Here is a 27,635-nt window from a genome sequence, read left to right as displayed (position 1 = left end):
AAAATGTGAACGATAACAGAGTTTGACAGGCATAAAACAAGGAGAGCTCTTTAAAATTTGACATATTTCAGCATAATTAGCAGTTTATCCTTAAAAAATCTGAGGCCTGAAAAATATTTATAGCAAATGAACAGTATCTGAAAGTCTTGTGCTTAAGTAATATCCAGGAAAGATCTGGCACAGGACCTGAGAGACACACTAGACCCTTTACTTGAGCCATCTACTGTTCGTTGAAAGCTCATCAGAAATGGTCTCAGTGGAAAGCTGGCTGTCAAGAAGCCATTCTCTAGAAAGGGAAACAGCACAAAAGGCTGAGGTATGCCAAATTACACAAGAACTGGACTGAAATTCAGTAGCAACAGGTCTGATGGAAAATTTCCAAATGTTACATTTTTGATTTAAAATGCCACCAGTATGTATGGTGGGGTTCATGAGAGTGAGTGTCTACAGCCATCTGTAAAACATACTGACACACTGGAGTCTCTGTCATGGTTTGGGCCAGCTGTGTTGGAGATCTTTTCAAAATTGATGGTAAATGGACTGGTACTTATATACCTCTTTTTTATTCTTCCCTTTTATTCTTCCCGTGCACTCAATCAACACCCCCCCCCCCCCCCCCAAATTAGTAGATGATCTGCTGAGCTATAGCCACCACAAATGATGGAATTTTGAATGCAGAAAAGATTTTGATCCACCATGCAAGACCAATTGAAAAGCATCTCATTGGCGGGGGTTTCAATTGTCAACATGACAGTAATCACAAGCACACTGCCACAATTATACCTGGGTAGGAAAAACACACAATGAAACTCAGTCAGGGATTGGCCTCCCCAGAGCCTGTAGCTCCACATTATTGAAGCAGTGTGGGATCATCTTGACAGAGAAGGGAGCAAAACACATGCAAAGAAGAGCTTTAAATGTCCTTCAAGAAGCCTGGAGAATTATTCCTGAAGAGAAAATTTTCCCAAGGTATGATCACTTTCTTATGATGTATAAAAAAGTGATCATACCAAATATTGACTTTAAAGCTCATTAGAATTGTACAATCACTGTTTTTGCCTTACATATTCTATTTTCATGTATTTTGGCTGATGTTTCTGAACTTATTGCCTGAATGATTCTGTCCTCCGTGCTAATATGTCACTATGTTTTTAAACTAACACCTTAGATACTCACACAATGTTGTTAAAATGCAGTGGGTGTTAAAGATTAAAAAAATGTTTACTTATATACATCCCTAAACCTGATTGGAGAACAGTTTCTAAATATTTGCCAGAGTATTTTTTAAATGTTCATGGTTGACTCCTGCATGCATGATTTCTGTGTATGTGTGTCGGTTATGCAGGCTAATTCCTCTGAATTTCTACGTCGTTATGGCCTCTCCTTGCTGCACAGCCATGCTGTCCTGTTGACTCGTACCCGCGCATGCCCGCTAGAGTCACCACCAAAACCTCCACCTGTGCCCCGTTGGAAACTCATCCGTCAGCCCAAGGAGATCTTGGTCACTGCTGAACCAAAGAGTAAGTTAGAGGAAGATTGAAACAGGAAATGAAAGATGTTAAAATTAAGTTTGGAAAAAAGGCAGTGAAGGGGGATCAGGAGGAGTATGCAGGGGAGGATATCAAACAAATAGAAAAGCGCAAATTATGCGATAGCGTGTAGGTGAATGTCATAAATAAATATGACTCCAACGAAAAGTGAGTGTTAATGCAGGAGATTTAGAACCTGCACTAGAGAGGGCATGCAGCACCGCATGCTGAAATGGAAATAGGAGTAGGGCAGCTACATTATTTCAGTTTTGAAAATAGCTGCTGGCTCAGGCATATCTGACATCAGCTGATCTCTGAGTGAAAAACAGAAAATGAAGTAAAAAGAGTCAGAGTGTGAAAAATCGGTGCTGGCATGATATGTAAAGGGTTTTTTTTTTCTCTCTTTTTTTGTAGAGATCCCTTTGTCAAAACCAGAGCAGTTCATTGAGGTTGCCAGCCCTTTTCTCTCCTACCGTACCAGGAGCAGCGGGGGCTCAGTTCCAGAGCTGTGCGTACACTGAAACTGATAAATTTATAAAGAACATTTTCTTCTCTCCTTTCTGATGTCTTTCAGTAGTCTATAGGTAACCTGAGCCTGACCTCTTTAAAGAAAAAGGAAAGCATGATAACAGCTTCCATATGGAGGTCAACAAAGTACATCACCATTATCATAATACACCATTATCACCTGTTTTTTTACGATCTTACTTAACCACCATCTCGACTCTATTATGAATGCATTCATAGTAATTGAGAAATGTGAACTATGGGAATTTTGTTTTTGTCTTTTAAAACCCACAGTGGAGTAAAGATTAGAGATTTGTTCCTATTTACTACCGTAATACTATACTTTTTTGTATCTACTTGGGATCAACAAAGAAAAATTACAGATTATAGAATGCAATGAGATCTGTGTATGGTATGATTATGATATGTTACATTTGCACACAACTTGGTGCTTGAATATGTGTCTTTATGTGTCAGAGAGACCAAGCAAAACACTCCCAGGAAGTGTTCCCACGGATCCCCTCTGGTCTCCATTACTGAGGAAGAGGAGACTGAATCTCAAGAAGGCCTTGAGCTTGGCGCGGCTGAATGCACCACTAACTCACCAAACTGCACTGACAAAATGGAGGTATATAGCATTATGGTCCACGAGGGCGAAATATTTTTAGATTTCACAAATATTTGCAAACAAAGCATCGTTGTAGAACCGCTGTTATCCCTCAAATAGAATTTAAGGATCTGTGACCTGCCAAAAAAGGAATGAATGAAGACATTATTTTATTTCTGCAAAAAAATTTTGTTGCCCTTTGTTATGTCTTCATTTCATTGCTTTCCTGTTGCCTCACTCCTCTCTCTGCCCGGCATATATGCGGTCAAAGGCTATTCAGAGTAGTTCTGTGTGTCAGTGACAACACGACTGCCATCCCCCAGTCTCAAAGTCACTTCTGTTGTCTCCCAGCCAGGCCACTACTGACCAGGGGCACATCTGCACTAAAGAGAGAACCAGCTAGGAAAGGGAAATAACAGGGGGTGGGGATTCGTTGTAGCAGACACATGCAGACAAAGAGAAGAGGGCAGAAACAAAGATAACAAAGACTAAAAAAAAGGGTGGACAACTGTATTGTTCAATTAAAAAATATTTAGGGGAACTAAAAAAAATAAGAAAATAGAAACAGAGTCACATTTGCACTGAAATAGATGAAAGCGGGGCAAGAAACTGGGAAGCGGGGAAAAGAGAATCTTTGGTGTGCGGTGGTGGTGAGCTGAATGCGTGGGTTTCATGCAGGGAGAGGTCATGTACTGTGCTGATGAAAAAAGGAGCGCAATTAGATGATGAGCCATCAGTGTCTGCGTCTCCAGGGGGCTTCATTATTACACTTCACTCCTAGCATAGGGGAAAAAATAGAGTTCATATTAATCGCCCTCTTGTGTAACTGTGACCAGTTATAGAGCGGTTAGGTTAGGGCAGTGTGGACATGCTAATTTAATGTGTCGTTTGATGTGTGTGCCGGCGCGCACGCGCGCGTGTGGGTCACATGGGCCACATTTCTCTAAAGTGTGTGTTCCTGCTCTTGACAAGCACATGGCAGGGTCACGTGTTGACAGACTATAAATGACATGAGAGGGGTTTTTTTTCTTTTTGGTTTTTTGATTCAGCTCTATATTTCTATGAGAGAAGAAGGTGCCTTCACATGATGTGCCCTAAATGGCCCGCTCTCTCAACTGTAGTGTGCGTTAGAGCATTGTGTTTTATTCTAATATGAGTATGGTAGTCATTAAACAACCAAGCACCTGCATAGTTTCAGTTTGCATCACTAATTACGGTTTATCACAGGGGGAGAATGTTAAATATGTTAAGAGTACATTGGAAAGGCTTTAATTTGTCTGTGCAAAAATAAAACTGTGGGGTGCCTTTTGATAATGCCATCTTTCTCCCATCATGACTGTGATTTTTTTTTTTTTTTTTTTGTGGAAAATTGCTGAAAAGCCAAAAGCAGCAGCTAAACTGCTAGGAGCCCTGTGTGTAAATTGTGTCTGTCTCAATATCTCCTTAGTCTACACAGGTAAAACAAGCAGCGCACCAAAGTGCTGTGCTGTCGGTGAACAGGACCTACCACAGACTGGAGCTCGAAAGCTTAAAGTTTTATGCACACAAGACACGTTGACATACGCGCTGACATTTTTGCAGCAGGAAAGTGTTGCTATACAGTGATGAAGAGGAGGTCAAGTGTGCCTCCCAATCACAATGCCTCTTTCCGTCTGTCTGGGTCTCTGGGTACTTATTCAAATATGCGGTGACTCACACGCAGAGACACACACACTCACTCTGACTCATCAGAGAGTCTTGGCAGGGGTTGCTTTGAAGTTACACGACACGAAGATATATAATTCTTCTTCGGAGCTGAGTAAACTGTTGGACGTTCACCAGAATTTTCCCGGAGGGGAGCATTGTTTGAAATACATAAAAAATTTTTTTTTAAAGACGGTGGGGAGGCTGGAGGAAAGTTGGAGCCAGCTGATATTGGTGTACTAATTCTTGCACTTCTTTTTCATAGCTCTAATGCTCTTTTAAAGACCACAGCATCTTCCTTCTTGCTCACACCGAACATAATACTACTTGAAGCATATGATAATAACTCGTTAGCTATGTTTCTTTATTGTGCTGGCCAGATGAGCATGAAATCAGAACTGTTTAGTAAATCCCCTCTCAGAGAAGCAACACGCTAAACAACATTAAAACTCCTCATCTGTCACTGACAGTCGGGGTAAATTAGAGCTGGTATTCCCTGTTGGTGTTTTTAGCAGGGGGAGGGGCAGACCCTGTCACATTAAACTGTGTCTCAGTGTTGGGTGAGAATGGCCCAACACCACAGCTGGCATGGAATCACTAGAGGGTGGAGGCGTATCTCTGCCAGTGCTACTCTGTCAGCAACACACAGTTCATGCCTCTCTCACTTTCTCTTTTTTCACTCTCTCGTTGTCCCTTTAGGTTACTGCAGAGGACAAGAAGAACAGTGATGACATCTCCAATGGTAAAAGCTGTTCCTTTGCAACACCAGGCTCCTAATACGAGCTGTCTTTGAATCCCAACATAAGATGGCTTTACCCGAGGTCAAATATTAGACTGCCACAAATAACAAATGCCCCTGAAATTCAGCTTTTTCTGTTTTTTTTATGCAGTTGACATATGTAATGGAGGTCTTCATTACTGTTTGACTCAAACAGCATCCATGCAACATAGTCCCAATTAATGCAATTAGACATATTTTTATCTCTTGCCTCCAATCCAACCATCGTCCTCTCCGTGCTTGTAGCGGTTGGTCGAGACGTTTTGAAAAAGATAGGACTGAAATTATGCTTTGTGACAACCGGCCAATTCCCTGCCTCCTCTCTGCCCCCGTTTAGTTGCTTAGTAACACCTGCAGTTTGAGTTAACGGACCACCATTGCTCAACAGCAGAGACGGTGGCCCTCGCCACCTCAGCTTTCTGATCAGACTCTCGCTTTAAGTAGAGCTCGGGGGCAGACTGTTTGTATGTGTATGGGTGTGCATGTGTGTGTTTTTTGGGGATGTGTGCATATGTCTATGAGATGCATTGAGATAGTGGGAGTCGGTGAGTGGGAGTGAGGATGTGCATGTGCGCTTACACTGTGCCATTATGTGGGAGTTTGGCCAATTCGGCTCGCTGTGTTTAAGATAATGATTTGAGTCTAGGATAACTTGCTATGAGTCACAAAAGGAAAAGCGTTTAGTTACTCCCTGCATTTTGACAAAGAGGATATCAAGAATTTTACCCAGTGGCTCCACTTTCAGCTAGGTGTCTATATTCTACATGCATACTACGTTATACCAAATGACTAACGCAAGAAAATGCATGTATATAAATGTATTATTACTCAGGAACGATGTCACCTTATATTCAATTTAAGCTTTACTTGCAGATAGGCCCCAAACTGAAATCAAAGAGCCTGTAACTGAGGAATCCTCTGCTACTAGCAAACCGGTCCTACAGAAGACCTGGGTTGACCTGGAGGACTTTGATAAATGCTTTCAGTGAGACACACATACACACATGCAGAAATAGGTTCTGATTAATATCATAATCGCTCATGCTAAAAAAATAAAAAAATAAGTGGGATTATTTGTATTCTAATTTCAGGACTCTCTTGGTGTTTCATAAACCACAGATTTACCAGCATCATATTCAGAAATCACATTTTAAGGTACAGACTGTGCAAATTCTATCTACGGGACTAAACTTTGGTTTTATTTTCCCACGTAATTGAATGTGTTTGTGCTTTGACATACAATTAGTAATTGTACGGGACATATTGTGGTTAACTAAGCTGATGTTATCTGCAGAATACTGTCCTCTCCAAAACAACAGTAGCCATCAAATCCAGTGGATCATCCACACAGACTCTTAGCTCCGGATCCCTTACTGTAGCAAGCCCTGAAGTAAGCATGTAAACAACAGCAACACTCCCATTTGCACACTAAGAATTGTCCCGACTTGTTATTCTGAAATTCATGCTTTCTGACCCTTTTGGTCTCTGTCAGTCTTCCCCTCTCTTTGTCTCCTGCTTTGCCTTTCTCAGCAGCTGCTTTTTCTGACATTACTTAATTCTTTGTTTCTGTATCTCTCATTTAGGTGCCAACTATGAAGCCTCCACCTGTTTTTTGTTTTTACTTCTGTTTATTTGATTCCCCCACTGCCACCATGCTTCCTTCTCTTCTCTGAATTTTCCTTCAACTTCTCCTCCACTAAGCCACCGTTCTATTAGTTTATCTTCCATGTCTCCCGACGGCTTTCTGCTCTTTCTCTCTTCCACTTGTCCTTTTCTGTGTCTGTGTTTCTTCCAGCAGTGTCCAGAGGTGAGAGGCACTTATTACCTGTGTGTGGACAGCCTGCAACCTTCCCAGATCCTCATCAGCTTCTCTGCTCTTCTTCTCTGGGGACATGCAGCTGAGGAGAGTAAGGGCTTATCAGTGCACAGACACAAACACACATACATGGAAACACAAACACTAACTCTCCTCGCAGGTACAAACCGTGCATCAAAGACGTATTTAATCTACATTTTGGGTTATTTTTATTTTGTGAAACCACTGTAATTGTGTTCCCTGCAGAGAGCCACCAGTGCATTTATTTTTTTACTCCACTTTCACAGAACAGGAAATGTCAGCAGCACATAGGTCTGCAGTTCTCATCGCCGTGCCACACTCCTGGACAAGTCTGCAGTCTCAGCTGCCATTTTTCTCCATCAAGACCACCTCCACAAAGGCAGCTGTGTTAAACTTGCCCTCGGGGTAGGACAGCACTGATTAATATTAAGAACTGTAGAGTATTTTGATCAAAATGATAGTCTTAGATTAAATTTGCAGTAATGCCATTGCAGTATCATCGTACTGTACTTATTATGCTCCATTGTTTCTTTTGCCTAGGATTTTGGTGATGCTATGATTTCCTAATAAAACATTACACTCAACACACAATATTAAATAAAAGCATTACAATTGTATCCATTCTAATCTCATCCGTATGCAGCTTTAAACCTTATCTTCTAACTTCATTGTCAAGTTATGTATTCAAACCAAAAATCAGCTGTTTTAGCATTTCTCAACACTTCAATTCTCCTCCTTCACGTTTACTCTCATAATCCTAAATTACCCTAAGCGGTATGTAATTGTCATCACGGAAACTTGTTCTAATGATGGTGATTTTTTTTCGTACAGCACCTGTGAGATCTTTTGACAAAGAAAAGAAAATGTTCATGTTTCACACTTGTTGGGATTTATACAGCTGAGCAAAGATCTGTTCTGCATAGCTGTAGAGTATCCTGCAGAGGGTACCCTGCAGAGGATATCTTGCCTACCTCAGATGCTCTGAAAAGCAGTAAAAAGCATCTGTCCTAGTCTCTATTATTGGGTGTGACTTGGCCTAGAAGCAGAGGGCCTAGTTTCTGGGGTCAGGTGCAGGTATGGAGGAGTGCAATTACCACTGAGCCATAATCACACACACAGCACTCAACTAACAATGCCCATAAACCTCATAGTATTAGCTCTCCAAGACATAATATCTGATATTGCTTCTGGGCAGCAATCATTTTAAAGCTCTCTTTGTATGCCCATTTTCATATGTTAAACTTTATGGTCTCGCCACTCACATGATGATCTGTGCTAATCTGTTAATGTTAAAGAGGTTTTTTTCATTACTTCATCTTGTTTTTAAGCCTAATCTTTTGTCTCAGTTTCTGTTTTAGTTTCTTCTCACTGTCTTCTCTCCCATACGCCTCATCTTCTTTTGTCTCGCTCGCATTTATTTCCCTTTTGAATGTTTCCACAGTACTAGCCCAGCTCCGCCTCAGTGCTCATCCATCTAGTTAGGGCTGTAATGGCTAAATTATGTAAAGCTAATGGGGCCAAGAAAGTGGAGCTCCACTCTCTCATGCCTGACCAGGCCTTGTGAACTCAGTTTGGTACTTGGCGGCGAGGACATTAGGCTACTGCACATCTGACTGTCTGACCTAGTCAGTATTATTTGACAGGAACATAGCTCCTCTAATGCAAAAAAAAAAAAGAAAGGGATTTCTCTTTGATTTTGTAGCTTCTATTAACAACTACATGAATTACAGGACCCAAGTTTTCCCACCAGACCATCACATAGTTTATCAGTGCTATTCGCGTTCTCTGTCAGTAGCTTTAATTGTTAAATACAGCAAAATGTAAATAAAAACAGAATGCAGAAGCAATTTTTTTGGAAATGTGGTTGTAGGACAAAAACAGTTGGTGATTCTACACAAATAGTTTGATTTTCTTTTGATTTCTTTATCCTAGATAGTTTTATAGTTGAATCTAAGAAGGAAACGTCACTCTGCGGTTGAACTAATGGCCACACGTCAGGCCCGCTGTGGACAGACTGAAGGTCACAAGCCAAATAGGCAGGAAACCACAGGTTTTAGGAAAGTGCAATGAATGAGTGATTGCTTTCAGAATGCGTTTTTTTGTGCTCTCCCCATCAGGCGGCATGTGCTGTGCATCCACATAAATGCAGCATTGGGTTACCATGTCCACCTCTGCAGCAAGACACCATTTATCTTTGGAGAGGAAGAAACCATCATGCCACACCTTACGAAGGTGCCTTTATTTATGACAATGATGGCAATTCCATTGTAGTAAATGGGTGGCTTTCTGAGCAGTGGCGCTCCTTTCAGAATATTATCCTGCAGCGTTTTCTGCAGCATGCTGCTAATAAATAGATACACGTTCACATTTCTGATATAAGATTTGACATTTAAACGGCTTTCTTTCTTTTTTTATCTCCAGGAAAATGTTCACAAAAATAGAAGTGATCGCTTTGATGATACAGTATATGTAAATAGAAAGGGTCAAAGGGGCACGTACTGACTAAGAAATATAAGGGGTGGTTAAACACATGAAGAAACTAGCCCTCATGCTGTTCAATTTAAGCACATCTGTCATGATATTTTCTGGTGAAATCACTGAAACAGAATAAAATAAAGGGAAACTAAAGAGAATATGTGCAACTTTTTATCCTACCTCATGACATTATTTTTAAAAAAGCAGAGCTTATTGGAACATAGTGACAAAGAGGATAACATTGCCCTTGTTGCAATGTCCTCACTGTGGCATTTTGAAACTGGGCTTACTCCAGCTTCAATTTAAAAAATCACATCATGTTAGACAGTGACTCTGCTCTCACACATTTTCTCTTACCTTTGTATGGCTGAATGTATATTTTTCATCTTTCTTTTGTCGATTGTGTAGCCTTAGCCCATCACTGTTTATGTGCATATAGCAAATGTTCTATAAGCAATTCTGATTTGATCACCATGGAAGTGCACCAGATTGTAGCGTGATACACTGTCCCTGTTTACTTTCTTTCTCTGTAAACTCCCAACACTAAATAAAACTGAGATGCCTCCCAACTGTTCTTCTCTTTTAATAGGAAAGTGCCCATTTCATTGAGCAGGCCTCTTCCATCTTTAGAGCCCTGTCCAGATTGGTGGCTTCTTTTAGTGATAAGCAGCAGCAACCAGCATTAAGAAAGAGTCTGGAAGAAACTCACTGTCCCAGAAACATCAGCACCACCCAGGAAAAATGGGAGCACTGCAAGGTAGTTTGCTCATAGGTGCACACAGTTAGATTCTATGTAGAGTGCATAGCTCAGCATCCTTTATACCTTTGGCAAGTCATTGACAGTTGACAGCTGCTAAATCTACATGTTGAAAAATTCATTTTACAGTTGTTAGGCCATGTCTTTAATTTAGATTAGATAAATTGATTTATGGCTTTGAATTACCAGAAACTTAATTTATTATTGAGTAAATATGTTTGGCTGTTATAGAAAATTAGTGTTTTGCTTAATTGACATTGATTTACAATAACTCTGAGAAATAATCCTTTCTGACTGGTCAGAATTTCTGAATTGCCTCACTGGAGTCCATATTTATGCGACTGTGGTGTCTTTTACTTGGAACCGAATGCATTTTTCACAAGCCTTACAAAGATACCAATGGAAGAAAAGGTTTTTATTTAAAGAATTTAGGTAATGGTAATGACTGATGTGGGGCCTAACAACCCTCCTACACATGAAAGGCTATTGGTCATAGGAGTTATGGAGTCACATAGTTACAATTTTGCAAAATGTACAACCACAGCAAAAAGACAGTACATCCTCTTTAATTTGGTCATTGCTGCTGTCTTTCCTCCTTGGCCTTGTGTTACACACACCCAAATGGTCACATTTGCTGATGATCAATTAATTACGTCTATTTGATTAGCAGGTCCTGGCTGCTACCTACCCTCCTAATTCAAATGGAAGCAGTAAAGGTGTACTTGGTTTTTCACACACTCCTTCTATATTTTAAATAAATGACACATTGTAATATGCCATATGTTGGTGTTCATCTCAGGTTGTATTCAGGTGATTTTAAGACCTGCTCAGGCTTGCTTGCTTGTTATGTCCTGGTATGTAAAACCTTAGAATTGACAGAAGGTGTGTTTTCTTTTTACCATGACTGCATGTGTGCTGGTGTTTGTAGGTGTTTAACTTGGCAGTTTACCACATGCTGCGTGAGGCTCTGGGGAGAAAGCTGAAAGCAGATGAGCAGTTTGCTGTACAAGCTCTCACTGCTGACCCTTCACTGTTCCCTGAAGAATACCCCGCTATATGTAGGTGCCACTTATTTGTTTGCAGATATTGTATGCTATCATGTTATATACATAACATTAGAAGCACATAGATTGTACATGTAATTGTAAAAGACCACTTCTGTCAGTTGTGCAGCTTATAAAAGTCTTTATACCTGCGAAACTCAGTAGCTTTAAACACTGTAAGGCACTGACTCATCCTAAGTAATTGTTCACATTAGAAATATCATAAGATTGCAACTACACATTAAATCAAAAGAATATTAAATGAATGTGTCTTTGATTACATGCAGTGTCGCTCTTTTCATTAATTTATATTCACCCACAATTTGCTGTTTTATGCCCTCATTCTGCTTGTTAAGTAAATGCAGATTTGGAGCCCCCAGAAATGTGGAGCGACAGGGAGCCAACAGACAGAGAGGTCAAGGCAGTGACCATTCTGCAGGCTGGATTCAGAGGGCACTTGGTGCGCGAGATCCTTGATGCCTCAAAACCTGGTAAACAACTGAATGTACACGCGCACACACAGAGAATATAATATTTCAAGGAAAGTGGTGTGATTCAAAGCTCATCTTTCAAATCAATGATAAAAAAATACTGGCTTTTGAGTAGACAGCGGCTATCTTCTGTGCTCTGTGAAGGAGAAGAGAGACATAGCAACTACAGCAATTTAAGAATGCGTAGAAAATGTGCAAAAAAACCCCACAAAAACACAGAATGGCCTGTTTTTCATTCTTAGATTGTCATTTATTATCCAAAAAACCCCTCACACACAAAACACCTGTTAGTTCTGCATTCACTGTATAATTTAGCCTGCTGGCGTACATCGAGCTCCTGAGCAGCAACGCAAATATGTATTGATGAGACTGCCACTCTTACTAATAAATCCTGACGGATGGAGGCTAACTACATCGGGGATACACAGACGTAGAGGAAACATGCGCATCATATACATGTGCAAACAGCGTTCTTGCATCACTGACTGATCTTCATTAGTGACATCAACAGAAAGATAGGGAAGAGAAGACGGGGAAGCAGTGGACACTTTCTAGGAAAAATGAGAGATTACATAGAGACAGTGTTGTGCAGCTATTCCAGTCTGGCTTTGGAATAATATGCTGTTTTAGTATCAGCGTTGCTTTTGAACAGTTTTCTGGTAAATTAGAAATTTCCCTCATTTTTAGTGAAAATATTTGGATGTGTTTTTAGAGGTAATGTAACAGTAATCGTCTTAATGTGAAGGTCCATCACTGTTTGTTGATTCCTAAGGAATCACTGAAGGCGATGTACAGCCATCCTCTGTTTATTGCCGTGCCTTCTCCAGGCAACAACGCATGACACTGTGACCCCTCTGAGTAACTTGTACATATGGGCGTATGGACAGTTTCATTAATGCGGGGTTTGCCTAAAGCGGCACTGTAATACACCATAAATGAGAGAGTGCCTAATTTCCCATGGCTTGAAAATGTAGCTTGAGTGTCTGAGACATCTAAAATACCCACATCATTAGAGTCAGTCTGCCGGCATCTCGAAATTATAATGCTGGTGGTCGTGTGACATTAATATGAGCGTTATGTACATGCACACACTGAACAGCTTGACTTTTTTATGAAATTGGCCTAACATAGTTAAGTTCTTTCAAATCAAAGCACAAAGTGCAGCCTTTAGAGTTCCATTCAGAGTGAGACTGACTGTCTAATAGCACTTTGAGAAACCATTCATTCAAGATGGCCACATTGCCCAGGATAGTACTTGTTAATGACATGGTTCCCTTCAAGCACCTCGGTGGTTCCCTGGTATTTATGCACGCTGTTTTTGCTTTATTTTCTTCCACTCTTTTAGCTCCTTTTGTAAATCTCAGTTGCCACTCTTACATTTTACTGGTCAGTTTGAAGTGGCACTTAGAAAAGAGAGCTGAGGGCAAGGATGTGTGGCGGGAAAAACTGGGGATACCTTTTGCCACATGTGAACATGTGGGAAAAAATACAGCATTAAGCAGTCTCTTCTGAGCATTTCTCTTGCCCACGTGCACACGCACACATTGACTGATACATGCATACTCGCAAGCATGCAGGATTCCTTGTCAAAAATTGCGTTCTGTCAGAGGGGTTACCTCTCAGGTGAGATGAGTGTGAAAATTAAGTGCCAAGGTGAGAATAATCTTCTCCTATTAGCCTATCGCTGAGTGAAGCAAAAATGCACTTTGCAATATCTGCTTCCCACTCTGAACTAGGTCAACTTCAATTATTTTTTCATGCGTTTGACAGCCACATGGATTTTTCTTTCATCTTTAATGGAGGCTACTTTTCTGTGCGTGTGCTCATGTCGTTCAGGAACGGAGGAGAACCTCAGTGCGTCCAAGATCCTTTCATCCCTGTGGTGGACAATTGAATCTGATGCACACAAACATGCAGCTTTCTTGCTGAGGTAAATGAACAACTGAGGTCTATAAAAGTGTATGACAGAGGTGACTAAGTAATAAAAATGTACTGACCGTGTGCGCTTACATGGTGAGTCTAGCTAACGTAGTGTTTTTTTTGGCAACACAAATATTTGAAAGTATATGAAAGTGCTGCAAATGCATTCCGGTGCCAATGCTGTGTATATTGCATGGCATGCGTTTAGCCTCTCTGTTGCACTGCATGTCCAGAATCTGCTCCCTCTCCTGGTTGTGGCAGCCTGTGGGGGACATGTAGGGAGCATTTTCCACATTGTGTTCCATCTTTTCCCAGTGGTACCATCTGCTGTTTATACTCTCCCCGTTCCAATCAGCTACCAGCGTCTGCCGAATGACCCGCTGCCTGGGGATGCATGTGTGTGTGCATGAGCAATAAAAGCTCGGTCAATGTGTGTACGGCGGATGAAGGGGGTTGGGGGGTTGTGATCATTTGAATGTGTTTTTCTTAACAGAAATAATCACTTAAGTCAAAGATCACACTAAAAAGCAAAGTGCATCTTGGTTTTTTCTTATGAAAGAGGCATAGATTGTTTTCTGGGACTTTGTAATGAATACTTATTATTTTATTATTATTTTAATGTTAGGGTTAATTAATTATTAATACTGTATTCATGACATGGTTTTAGCTTAAGCTGAAATTTCTAAATGTGCTCTGAACTTTCTATGTTTCTTGCACAGGGATATCATCAAAAATTCTAAGAGGAAAGCAGACCTCTACCCATGTCTACGAGATGAATGGACTAAAATCGCCTTTGCTGATTACACTGTCTCTCTTCCAGACACAGCCAACTCATGGGTCTTGGTCTTTAGGTCAGAGAACATTGTAGACTCAGTGAAAGAGAATTCCTAGGCTGTCTTGGAAAACCCTGGTGGAAATGCATGTTGTCCTCTTATAACCTTGCTACCTAGCCGTGCTATCTTTGGTGTTGCTCATAAATGTCTCTTTAGAATTGACATGTCTCTTCCTTTGATAATGTCTCTGCTTAAAGCAGATTTATGCTGATAAAGCTAAACAAAGTTTAGAAAAATATTTCTCATTACTAACAGTACCAAGTAGCAGAATTTGATATATTACCGGCTTAATTTTTTTACTGGTTCACAGAGAGATTTTCCTGGTTTCTGAGGAGATGCTGGTGATACCAAAGGTCTACTCTGCAATCCCTAATTGTCTGCTGCACGTCATAAATAATGACACAGGAGAGGAGGTGAACATGGTCTTCAACAGAGTAGCACCCCATGTCTATCAACCCAATAAGGTGTGTGGATATGACAACTGTAAAAAAGTACTTGATGTAAATTTTTTGCGTGGTGCCTTTTTTGAACTTTTTTAGTATTATATATAAAATAAATCCTTCTAAAACTCTTTATTATAGTATTTGGTATTGATATTATCTTTCCAATATACCTCCCTTCTAAAATAAAATTATAATTTTATGATGAACTTTCTATCCCTTGGCCCAGCTTGGTTATACCTTTGTAGCGGAGGCTATCACACCTGAATTACCCCCTTCTGGCGCAAAGTGGAGGATGTGCTTGATCGGCTCAAAGGAGCCACTTCCAAAGCTGTCCCGTGACACTCCAGTTAGTGAATTCTCAGTAGAGGAATTCCGGGATTATTACATTCCAAATAACAAAAATCTCATTTGTCGGTAAGAGAATTGTGTGGCACACAGTTATTTTTTAATATTAATAAAATGGAAAAAGCATTTTATTAAGAGAGTTTAATGCTCTAATAATGTGAAGTGTTTTATAGTTACAGAGTACATGTAACAACAGACACTATAGGAACCATTCAGCTTCAAACTTCCCATCCAGATGTCTTGATACGTCTATCCATTCTGGACCATGAGAAACAAGTAGCTGGCAAAACCGGGAAGGGCCATGTGGTGATTCCTGTTTTTTTCTTCCTGGCGAACAAAGGTGAGGTGTCATTAGGTGCAGTAACCAAAGCTATTGATGAAGGTTGTTGAGGTTGTTCTGGATTGAAAGTGGCATTTACTGGCATGAAAATCTGGCAGACTCGTTGACAGAAAGATACAGTACTTGGACAGCATCTCTTTCATTTGTGATGATCTTTGTTTCATAATTTAACACTCGACATATGAAACCAATTTAACTGTCTCACAGTTTTACTGTTTCTTTCAGTAACCTTTTGTGACCGTAGTTGTTCAGTAGTTCTTGAAATTCCACATTGCAGTTTTAGTTGGTGAGAGCTACTACAGTCGCCAACAGCAAACCTGAATCTTTATTCTGCTTATAGTAACATTTATAGTGTTTCACAAATATACAAGACAAATGCATCACACACAAGACACATCAAATTTATGAGGAAGGTAGTATGCTACTAATGTTAAAACGGATTCAGCAGTCAATATTGCTAATATTATTAGGGTTTGTTTTTTTTAAACATATGCTGTACTTAAAAAAAGAGGATTATCTTTCCTCCTACTCTTTTATTTCATTTTTCTTTTCATCTTCTAGCTGCCCAACAATCCACAGCTGGCCAGCAATTTCTACAAAATCCTCCTTAAAAGAGTTCCATGTTCCTCCCGACCTTTTGAGTATGATTTTCGTTTTGCAGAAAACATTTTAAATGTGGCACTTTTTGTTCTCTCATATGCTGAGAGAAAGCTCTGCTGTTGTATGCTCATTTTAAAACCAAATTGTACACAAAACCGCCCTTGAACCACTTCGGAAAGCACGAGCAAGTGTTCTTAATATGCTGGAACTCTACCTGTTATTCAGAGTTAATTTTAAATGTTAAAATAATAGGAGAAGAGCTTTAGAATTTTGCACTTATTTGGACCAGATGCTAGAGTGTTTATAAAATATTTCCTAGTATATTCATTATTCTTGTCTTTTATCAGCGTTAATAGATTTCTCTTTCTGTTGCAGACACTGAAGAAAAGAAACGGGAGCAGTCTGTTTCGGAGAACACTCTCCAGCAAAACGAAGGGGAAGACAGCGCAGTTAAAAAATCTATCTCCTCATCTGACCAGTACCAGCCTCCCACAGAGACTATGGTATCACTGACAACTGTCTGCGTGGTATCTGCTACTGCTCAAACACTTAACTATTCTCACTTTCATGGGCATCTCACTTTCCCTCTCTGTCTCTCTCACCCACGTGCTTGCTGCCTGTTGATATCATTTTTTTCTGCCAGATTACGCCTGTAAGCACACACACACACACACACACACACACACACACACGCAAATTTAGTCTCACCCACACTCACATTCTCAGAGACACAATTTGACAAGAAGAGGAGAGCAGCAAAAACTGGAGGGGTGTTTTTTTTTTTTTACAGTCTGACTTATCAGTGCTTGTCAGGGAGCCATGATTTGTGCATGATTTATGACTCACTGTAATGTCTGAAGACCCCCCATCTAACACACCTGTTGTCTTAGTTTAAGGGTTGCAAAAGCATATGTTATGCTCTGTAGGTGTGTATCATCACATATTCACATGCACACACACACAGTGGAAAATGAAAAATAGTTATTATTATTCATTATTATTATTATTATTCATTCTTTTCTGTGGTGATTTTTTTTACAGTGATGCATCTGGTGAATAATAATCGCTTTTCCTCGGCAAATTCTCACAAATACACACAGTTAATGCCGCAGTTAAAGCAGTGAATTAAGGCTACAAAAACATAATTTTACAGACCTGTGAAGACGTTCGCTTCGGATATGCCATGTGTGTTTTTAAAATCTTTTTTTGGGAACACAGTGAGTCAGTAGCACTAAGACAGATAATGTCAGATGACACTGATAGCAGCTATTGATTAGAGCTTAGAGCAGATAAAGACTTAAAGCAGAGGGTGAGTGAATAGGGTGGCGTTGTTTGCCACAGGGACTCACAACACACACAATGATGCATCGTAATGGTGGAATAATTGTAAAGACTTGTGTAGGGTGAGTTTGGGCGGGGGCTCAAAGATATATGTAAGTGAATGGGAAAAAAATTAAATATATGCCACTTTCATTTTTTGTAGTGCTTTTTCTGTGTTTCTTTATACGCTTCATTTACTTCTTGGAATTTTGTCTGAATTCTGTCCTTTCTGTTCAGCATGATGGACGTGGGTGTTACGTGAGATAACCTTGGTTAACCAGCCCTCTGCCTTCACTCAGTTTTTGTGGTGAACATGCACTTTAATTGTTTACCACAGCAGCAAAGTGGGTTCTAGGTCTTTTTTTGTCTCCCTGTGTCATGAACACTGATGCAGATGTTTATAATATATTATCAGGTTGTGTTGGCTTTAGTTCATAGTTTTGATTCCTGCATATATCATGTCGTATATGCCTTTTTTTGTGTGTGTGTCTGTGTATTGTACTCTGTTGCAGGTGTTATACATTGTTCATCCATGCTTCACAGGTTCACAAGTACGTGGTGCAGGCAGAGGTGCTTTATAAGACCTGGAATCTGAGTGAATCCCAGTTGGCTTTTGCCTGTTCAGTCAAAGACTTGGAGAACAATCAGACAAGAGGTACATACTCAAGACATTTACTATTACCACATCGGTTTCCAAGGGGACAGCCAGGAAAGAAACCCTGTTTGCATCTTTTTCCTGGAAAACATACACTTATGATGGGATTGTTCATTATAATGCAATGAATCTTCTCACAGATAGGACTGTAATGGGCCATGAAGCAGTTCATTTTTATTATTCCATCAAAACTTTGTCAGCATTTAAGCACTTGGTTCCGAATGGATTTTCTACTAAGCCCTTAATGTTTGTTTTCGCACAGTTTATTTTGTGCTCAGTCTGAAATGTGAGTGATACTCAGTAGGCAGTGTCAGGGGCCAAGACAGGCACAGTTTATTCTTTGCTTCCACTTGCCATGGGCCTGTAATCACAACTCTAATGAAAGCCAAATGAATGCAGCTGCTTTTGCAGATCACAGAGTGTGATTTCTTGTGCCCAGTGGTCGCTGGCTGTGGCAGTAATCCCGTCCTCTGCCACCAGCTCTTGGTTCTCTGCCTTTAATCATGCTATACAAATTGGATCAATTGAAAAATCACGTCTTTGAAATTGGTTGAAGCTTCTTAAAAAAAATAAAAAAGTGAAGGGGATGAAATAATCGCAGCATCTGTCGATGCTGATTTGAACGGGGTGCTGCATGGGGAGAGCGTGCATGAATGCCTGGAGAGGAAACAAAGCTTGCTATCACGAATTCCCGTTGTGTTTTCTCCAGAGCTGATGCCAATGTTCCCCGTACTTAACCATTCAGTTATTCCATTTGCATGATATGAAATCTACAGGTGACATGTGTGTTTGGGTGTGTGTGTGTGTATGTGCGTGTCAGTGTGTAAAATACACTGTCATTTGAGACTGCCATAAATAGACAGTGTTTTTCTGTCTTTTTAAATGTCGTTTTTCCTGCATGTTCAGATTTTTTTTTGCCACTTTATGCCCACATTAGCCCACATATCTATCTATATGTCAGTGTCCATACAAAACCTTCTATGTTTTCCCTAAGCTTATGAAAATGGGTCAGTGGGATGTCAAATGAAGCTGGCTCTTGCCCCCTGGTGTCCTGGGAAATATCTCAGCAGGAAAGTGAATTAATTTCATCCAGTTTAACTCTGTCTCAGTGGTGAGCCTCTGCCCTTGATCATGCTCCCTGCATGCTACATGGATACGCACGCACTACATGGCACGCCAAGCCTTGAAACCTCTTTAACAAGCTGTTTAACAATCTGTAGTTAACGCAAAAACTGCACTGCTTATGTTTTTGAATGCATGCACATTTTCACGTATTTGCCTGAAGTCCTACTGTTCGAGGAGTCAACCTCAGTTCTTTGCAGCGTTACCATGAGAACACACAACAGTCTTTTCTTACAATTTCTTCAAGCATGTCCAACTTAAATCAGTTTTCAGGATCCTTTTGGGATAAATTACAACAGCACAGATTGATATTTACATCCAGTTTTAGCATTGATTTTTTTTTTTTTTTATGTCTTGAGATAGGAGTAAGTCATTGAGTATTCACCAAAGCTCTTCAGGCAGAATGGCAGGGTGTCAGCTAAATGATGGATTATTACGCCTTTATATCAGAGAAGTGAGACTCATAGTTAATACTTCATCTAAGCTGGAGGTTGAATCTGACTCAGTTTTTAAAGTGCAACAGTGCCATCTAGCACATGTTCAGCCGCACAGCACCTGCACTGTTTGTGTGGCAGTCCCCATCTTTAATTGTTTAAGTAGAATGTGAATATCTGATACTCTTGAATGTCTATAGACATGGCATGCATTCAAAACTGAAGCATTCTAACATTTCACATTAGAAAAAATATTTAAAAAATCTAAAATTTTAACATTTCCCAATAAGAACATTAAATAATTTAAATCTAGATGTAAGGTAAAGTGGACACCGTAGTTAAAGTATTTATGCAGCTAAATGCACAGCAGATTTTTTAGAAGACAACAGAAAACGTTAATGTTCTTAATGTCTGCTTTATAATGCAGTAAGCAAGCTTGAGGATGTAAAGCGTTCATCTACCACTAGCACACCAAATCGTGACGGCCACAAGTCTGATGCAGCCAAAACCCAGCGCAAAACCAAAGGAGACAAGGGGAAGTCAGCTGCCGCTAACGAAACGGTAATGTATTACTACAGTACGGTACAGGAAAGACAAAACGCCACAACTCTGCAAGTCTGTCAACTGCACATAAGGACTAGAAATATAAAAGCGCTTATAGAAAGGTATATGCATGCATTCACATGTATATACTGGTTTATACAGTCACCCACTCAGATTGAAGGCCATGTTTACCTAAATGTATTTTTCACAGCGACTTTTAAGTTAAGAGAAGGTGCTAAGATATGTCACAGAGGTCTTGTTGTAGTTTGAGGAGTACAGGATGGAGGCATTTGTTTTGACGGTGTAGTTCACGTCTCTCCAAAGATGTTCATCCAGCTATGAAATGCTAGGCAATGCATATCAGGGTGAACCAAATCTCTGGCCTGCCTGTATACAGGATGTCTGAAACACACTCACCATGCATGGTAACATAATCTGCATGGTGAGTGTGAATAATAGTCTCAGATGTCTCAGATAAGAACTTGGTTCATCAGTCAGAACCACTCAATAAACCTATGATCCACATAATAGCAGCATTTTGTTCAAAGCTGTGCCACACATTAAATTCACACATTAAGCACGGTGACATTTAAAAGTTTTTCTAATATTGACCTCCTTCGTTTTTTTAAAAATCTGATGGTAAGTGCAACTTTAATGGAGAAAAGACACTAAGCGATCTCCAAATGAACTAAAAGTTATCTGTTGTGTAAAACAAAGGCAAAAAAACTAAGTTTGAAGTAGACATACGTACTTTAGCAAACCAACCTTCCGCTCTAGTGTTTGTGTCTCAGCATGTGTTATTTTCTTCTGTGGGTTCTTTGCACTCTGTGTGCAAATGTCTGTGCAGAGCCTTGACCTAACTAAACCAAACTGGATGCTACGTGTTGTCACGGACAACAGCAAAGAAAAAGGCATCGACGTTAAGAGAGACACAGAAAGAATAGACCAGATTAAAGCCATTAAAAATGCATGGGAAATGGCCGAGCCGGGACGCTCTGCCAAGGTAACCCTTTTAATTCAATATATTCTGTCTTCTTTTGGAATATATAATGTACTCTATTTTTTTTTTTTTTTTTAAGTGGGCTACACTGAAACATACGCCACAGACAGAATGATTTACTATGTCTTGCTTTTAGGCTTTTCAGTCTCGTCTCCATTTTCTTAAACAAGTGCAGCAAAAAGAGTGTGGTGATGCTGCTACAGAGGAAAACAAAGATCCTGGTATGAATCTTTAGTAAATGGACACATATTTATGTGAACTCATATGGTGTACGGTAATGTGAGCTTTTCCTATTGGTACTTCTATAGATGCTTCAAGACCTGGTCAAGACATCTCTCAGAGTGCATCCAATCAGAAGTTGACTGACACCCCCTGCTCCTTTCCTCACATGGACTACAGTCACTTAACCAGGTTCTCCACTGCTATACTTATCCGTCTCTGTCCCTTTTCACTCTTTCACTATCTATTTGATTGTTCAGCTTGTTCCAGCATGCAAGCTTAGAAGATATAGATGGAAAATGACACACAGCCAACAAAGAAAGTTACATCATCTCATTGTATTTTAAAACAGATGCTTGCATTTTCCTCCCCCTGTTGAGGTCCTGTGGCTAATATGCAGGATGCAGTCTAGTTATCTAATGTAGATTTGTGGACCTGAATTAAGAGCTGGAAGGCTTTATGGCATTAGGGCATTTTTGTGTGTGTTTGCATGTGTGTTTTTGTGTGTGTGTTGGTGAATATGTCGGTGTTCTTGTTCTCAGGAACAGATTGGTTTATACAATATCTGCAGAACATTGTTAGTAATTTCCTGTCTTTATGACCTTTGCTCTCATTGGTCCAGTGTGAACAGCAGTGTTACATTGTATACTTAACAGGGCCTGAAAGGGCAATGCAAGGACTTCAAGCCACAGCAGTGTGTGTAATGTATGGAGATAAGGTGGATGCTATTTAGTACAGCTACTGACATAATGTTTTTTTAAGCTGTACCTTTCATTTTTATGAATGTAATGAAATTATTTACATAATAAGCATTGTATTATTTTGCTGTTTAGTTCTTCTTTATCTTTTTAAATTATCCCTTTGGCTGTCTGGGTTTATTCTGGGTACTTGGACTTCCCCCCCATAGTCCAAAGACATGCATCTCAGGTTAACTGGTGATTCTAAATTCTATCCCACAGTCCTAAATAGGATAAATAGTTAGGAATATGGATGAATTGATATCTTTGCACTTAATCATTCATATTCTAGTGTTTGATAGTAACTTGATTTGAGTGGGTACTCTGAACATCAGGGTGATTAGTACATGACACAGCAAAAACAGTAAGTAGTTTATTGTGTTGAAATCTCTAAACATTTGGATTTACAGGCTGATGTTCATGCATTAAAAATATACACAAATGTAACATTTGTGAACCTGCCATTCCTCCTCTTATATAGCTGACTTCAGTTTGTAACAGCACAGCTAAATGTGCCTCAGCCCTCAGAATGACAATACAGCAACTCCACCACCACCATCAGTTACTGAAGGACTGACAGTAACTGTCACAGAGAGTTTTTACTGCAGCTACATTTTTTTTTTGTTTATATTTTAGGTTCTGATTTCTATATTTTGAGGCTGGGATTATTGTGTGGGTTAATCTTTGGTTCAGATTTCTACTTTAATGTTACTCTGGTTTCCTTTAAAGGCTAGTTAGCATATTTTTCCTCCTTATGTTTTGTGTTATTTAACCTTCCCTGTGTCCTTAATTTAGAATTTCGAGTTCTTTGTCACCCCCAGGGGTTTTCTGTTTGGTTGATTTGTGCTGTTTGCACTCATGCCTTTCAGTTCTTGTTGCATTTGAGTTCTAGTTATTGTTTATGGAGTCTGTTTGTGATTAGTTTCCTTTGGTAGCGTAGTTGTCTGTTGTATTTAGTGACTCTTAGTTATTTCCTGTTTTACCTTTCCCCCCCACCTCATTGTCTTGATTGTGTACAACTGTGTCTAGTTTTCCTCAGCTCTTTCCTGGCCTGCTCTTCCCATGTGTATAAATAATTCTGTCTTTGTGTTAACTTCCACGTGTGTTTTCTCTCTGTGATCTGCTGGGCTAATTTAGAGTCTGGGCTTCTAGTTTTCATTGTTAGTTTGAACTGTGAAACAAAGGCTCACCTTCTGTTTTATCCCTCTGCCTCCAGAGTCTACATTCGGGTCCTTTAACCTGCAATTCATGACGATTACCAAGAGATTAATTTTAAATATCTTTGATATCAATACACATCTAGGGTTACAAATAACTATGAGTTTGCTGCCCATCTATGTGTACCCATCGTAAACAACTATTTGCACTTAATTTTGAGCATCAATAGGGAAAGGGCTTTTTGGTTTTTGTACAAGTCGCCTAGCAATTGACCAATCACATTTCACTTAACCTTGGTTGCATATAGATACATACTGTACAGTGTAAACTGATCGAGTATAGTTAGGAAACAGTTTCACCATAATCCCCCCAAAATTCCACGTTGCGCACCAAAGGCTAAGCCAACAGACTAGCCAGTGGTTTTCCAAATTGGTCTATGTCCTGTGTGTGACTGTGTTGTCAGAGTAAGAGTTTTAAAGGGAAGAATCTCCCTCCACAGTCCCCCCTGGGTCTCCCATTACTCTCCCTGACACCATCTCTTGTTCCCTCCCTCCATCTCTCCCTCTGTCCATCCCTCTCCAGGATAAATGAGATGATATTTGGGTCTTTTAATTAGAGAGCTATTTCAGGGACCCAATGAGCTCGTTACTCCAATGAGATGTGCCCCTCTCCCATCACCTCTCCATCCTCTCCTGCTGTGAGCGTGCGCGTGCGCATGTGCGTGCCAACACGTGTGTCCAGCTAATGGTGTCTGTCGACACTGGCCTGCAATATGAGCAGAGAAAGAGATGTGTTAAGTTTATTAAAGGGTGTCAGGCAGGCACATCAAGATTCACACTTGTGTACACACAGGCGTGTCTATATCCTCAGTTTCCCTCTCCAAAAATTTGTTTAACACCTGATCCTGACACAGTAGCTACAGTGCATGTAATGACACTGTGCTATAGTACAAAGTACTTGAACATAAATTCAGATTTCTATTCATTCTCATTAGATGGGTATAAGTTCATGTGACAGAAAACTGCTGTGCACACCGTATACATTTAGTTCTTGTGCATACATGTAGACACCAAAAGGATTCTCCTGTGGTGATGGACTCGCACATAGAAGAGGCCCAGCAGAGGGAGCGCACTGAAAAGATCCAGACTTACCGGTTAGTCCGAGAGCATGTGTTGGAGTGCAGAAAACAGGAGGCGTTCAACAGGAAGGAGCTAATGAGACGTCAGCTGGAGATGTATCAAAACATGCAGGTCAGTGACAGAGAGGCAGAAGAATGTAATGAAACAGAAAGAAATGAGCCACTGTGACTATCAAAGTGAAAAGGAGTCAGCTGCCTTTCCCTCTAATTCTTTAACTACTTTCTCTCTGCCATTTCTCTTGTCTCCAGGCAGCCTTTGAGCAGCGCTGTAAGAACTTTCACAATGCGTGCGAAGCATTTAATAGCCGTCATCGAGCGAGCATCAAAAAGGAACAAGAAGAGAAACAAGCTCTGGAGGAGGCCCAGTCGGCAGCTCTGGAAAAAGCAGCCTTCACCTCTGCTTCCGCACAGCCACCTAACAAGCAAGCCAAGAAAGCTGGCAAGAAGAAATGATAGTCATTGGCACCAACATCCAGTCTCCTCAGTAGACATCTCAGAAGTAGTCACACTGAATTATCGTCATTGTGTCCCAGCATTGTTTACGTGCGCCTTACTAAACAACATCAGATGGGAAGTTTATTTGTTCATGATTCAGTGCGTTCGCCTTTTCACTACCCCTTTAACTTTGAAATGACTAGTTGCTCTAACTATAGTGTTTATTAAATGTTCTAGTTTGATAGTAGTTTAACAAAGATGTTCAAACAATTATAATATTTAGATCATAAGATATTTAATGTGTTCTTTACCCATACTGTTCATTAATAGCTATAAAAGCAGGATTTATAGTTTTTATTCATTTGAATCTAAAGTGAGTGTTCACTGTTCATGTTTTCTCTTTGCTCTACACAAGAATAAATTCAAATTCTTTTGCTGAAACTGTAAAAATATCGCAGAGCTAACCTTAAAACTGAATTGGAGGTCTGAAGGATTTTTTTTTTATAGCAAAACTAGTTTTTAGTTTAAATTATAAATTAAATAACTTGAAGGTCACATTGAGGATTCCTTTTGAGTGATAGTTTCTGTACTGAGTAATTAAACTTAATTTTGAATTAAAAAAAAAGCTATTTAACCACTTAATATTCAAACATGGCTTGCAAGGATCTTCCTTTTGCCTCCTTTGGCTTCACAGAGAAGCCAGTCTCACTTGCAATGTATGGCTGGGACCTTCTGATGCCCAATATCTCTGATTATATTCCCCCAATCTTTAGTTTTCTTGAAGGTCACTATATTGACCGTACGACTCAATGCATAGTGGGTACAGTCAACCTCCCACAAGCTGAGTGGTACTGATTGATCGGTTGATTGATATATTCTTGCTGATACAGTCACATTGTGCAAGACCAAGACAAAGTCAAGCACATAACAAAATGTAACATAGGTAGGTGGCAGATCTTTACTGCCACATGGCAACGATTGATTAACATCAAAGCTAAGTGAATGCACAGACTCAGAATGCTGCCGGTGTTTTGTTTTGTTTTTCTGTGGTCAAATAAATCTAATATGGTAAAGTGCCCTTTATCTTAGTTAAGTATTTAGCATGCACGTAGTTCTGTGTACCTCAGAGTCGGCTGATCAGCTGAAAAATGAGAAGTTAAATTGGAAATGAAAAGGAAGAGGGTGCCATCTAGTGGACATTAATAAATTCTCATTACCATGCCTGCACTGTGCTGTCTCAAGATTGACAATAATAAATAGTTCAATTTTTGAGCTGCTGCATGGAGGAAATTATCATTATGCTGCGCGTGTATATGTGCACATTTTAGACTGCGTGCATGTTTGTGCGTGGACCAGATAGCAGGAGGAGAAGAATTATATGTGCCTGCTTGTGTAGTATGTGTGTCCTGCAGCAATTTGCTCCTCTTCTGAGGCTTTTGTACAGTGCTGCTGAAAACTTATGGCATAAAATTCCTCTTTGCAAAAACTGATTCCCTGTTATGGAGCTAAATTAGGCAGATTCAGCATATGCATAACACTTTAGTTGAATTCATTTGTGTGTGTAGTCAAACATGCATACAGACTACAAATCTATCTAATATTCCACAAATATGCCTTGAGCACAGTGTTATTGCCACGCTATTTTATGTGTACATCTCATGCCGTGTTTTGTGTGTCTGTTCACTCTGTCAGGGTTCATTTAACCAATGACTGTTTCTACTCTTGCAACAGCATGACAAAGCTAATCCTGAAAGCCTCAGTCCTGGAACAGAACATTCCCTCTTGCACTGTTGCACCATTCTCACTTGCCCGGTTCATTTTTTCCCTTCTAAAGCATTAGCTGTTATTTGACAGTTTCCATACATCTAAAGCCGACCTCGCTCTCCCTTGCAGGGTGCTTGTGATACAGTGGTTGTCTGTCAGTGTATGTGTGTTGTATTATTCTGTTGTTAGAGAGATCACCCATGACTCTAATTGACGGTGACGTGTGTGTATTAACAGAGAGGCGGTTTGTTAATTGGCAGCTGTTGGCTGGTGGTTTGATGCAAATGTGTTGTGAGCAACAGGGGAACTCTAAAGTAACCTTGAAACCAAGGGGACAGACAGCCATTGTATATGAGTGTGTGTGTGTGTGTGTGTGTGTGTGTGTGTGTGTGTATGAGAGAGGGAGAGAGAGAATGGGTGTGTGACTTCCACAAGTAATAAGAAAATATTTGATTCTTAAATGGACCCATATTGAGCGGTGATGAAATGAACTAAATACACATTCCCGAGTGATGTGGAGGTGGTGTTATTTTAATTCACTTTACATTTCAGAGGTAATAATTCAAGAATACCTTAATCAATTTCTTTGCTGTTGTTTTATGAATGACATAAAGGGCATTTTCCACTTGGAGGATATCCTGTCTTTACTTGGTTGCCCTTACCCTTACTTTCACTCTCTCTTTTTTTTCCTTTAGAAGAAAAATCTTTACCAAACTTATTATTTCTAGTGACCATAGCCCACAATGGAAAAACTACTAATCTGTTTTTATCAACATCTTGTAGAGCAGTAAATCCAATTCACAGTCTTCAAATGACAAAATATGGCCTACCTAAAGTTTATGTAGACTCATCACGGGCATGAATGTCATAATGAAAGGTACTGAAGGTTCTACATGGTCCATTGTTTTGTTTTTTTGTTTGT

General features: G+C 39.9%; 1 protein-coding gene across 5 annotated transcripts in view; it reads left to right on the top strand.

Moving 5' to 3' along the window:
* adgb (androglobin) overlaps positions 1 to 27,342 on the top strand; it is a 40,892-nt gene extending 13,550 nt beyond the window's left edge. For 3 of the 5 annotated variants that reach the window (XM_025898825.1, XM_005454658.4, XM_019346018.2), the window contains 26 exons: positions 1,346 to 1,520; positions 1,944 to 2,037; positions 2,514 to 2,664; positions 5,026 to 5,068; positions 5,978 to 6,089; positions 6,196 to 6,259; positions 6,399 to 6,494; positions 6,900 to 7,011; positions 7,208 to 7,346; positions 9,059 to 9,173; positions 10,006 to 10,173; positions 11,102 to 11,231; positions 11,573 to 11,707; positions 13,544 to 13,637; positions 14,347 to 14,478; positions 14,771 to 14,924; positions 15,130 to 15,317; positions 15,422 to 15,588; positions 16,564 to 16,715; positions 18,052 to 18,163; positions 20,147 to 20,280; positions 21,110 to 21,265; positions 21,399 to 21,483; positions 21,571 to 21,673; positions 24,443 to 24,626; positions 24,764 to 27,342. In XM_025898825.1, coding sequence (XP_025754610.1) covers positions 1,346 to 1,520; positions 1,944 to 2,037; positions 2,514 to 2,664; positions 5,026 to 5,068; positions 5,978 to 6,089; positions 6,196 to 6,259; positions 6,399 to 6,494; positions 6,900 to 7,011; positions 7,208 to 7,346; positions 9,059 to 9,173; positions 10,006 to 10,173; positions 11,102 to 11,231; positions 11,573 to 11,707; positions 13,544 to 13,637; positions 14,347 to 14,478; positions 14,771 to 14,924; positions 15,130 to 15,317; positions 15,422 to 15,588; positions 16,564 to 16,715; positions 18,052 to 18,163; positions 20,147 to 20,280; positions 21,110 to 21,265; positions 21,399 to 21,483; positions 21,571 to 21,673; positions 24,443 to 24,626; positions 24,764 to 24,967 — 3,399 coding nt within the window. In that variant the 3' untranslated portion in view covers positions 24,968 to 27,342. The remainder of the gene's footprint in view (positions 1 to 1,345; positions 1,521 to 1,943; positions 2,038 to 2,513; positions 2,665 to 5,025; positions 5,069 to 5,977; positions 6,090 to 6,195; positions 6,260 to 6,398; positions 6,495 to 6,899; positions 7,012 to 7,207; positions 7,347 to 9,058; positions 9,174 to 10,005; positions 10,174 to 11,101; positions 11,232 to 11,572; positions 11,708 to 13,543; positions 13,638 to 14,346; positions 14,479 to 14,770; positions 14,925 to 15,129; positions 15,318 to 15,421; positions 15,589 to 16,563; positions 16,716 to 18,051; positions 18,164 to 20,146; positions 20,281 to 21,109; positions 21,266 to 21,398; positions 21,484 to 21,570; positions 21,674 to 24,442; positions 24,627 to 24,763) is intronic. The other 2 variants (XM_025898826.1, XM_025898827.1) reach the window with 2 other exon arrangements.
* Positions 27,343 to 27,635: the final 293 nt, after the last annotated feature.

This window comes from Oreochromis niloticus, linkage group LG15 (genome assembly GCF_001858045.2).
Source record: "Oreochromis niloticus isolate F11D_XX linkage group LG15, O_niloticus_UMD_NMBU, whole genome shotgun sequence".
Taxonomy (NCBI): Eukaryota; Metazoa; Chordata; class Actinopteri; order Cichliformes; family Cichlidae; genus Oreochromis; species Oreochromis niloticus.
Note: the sequence above shows the minus strand (reverse complement) of the source record. Positions and strands in the feature narration are given on the sequence as shown.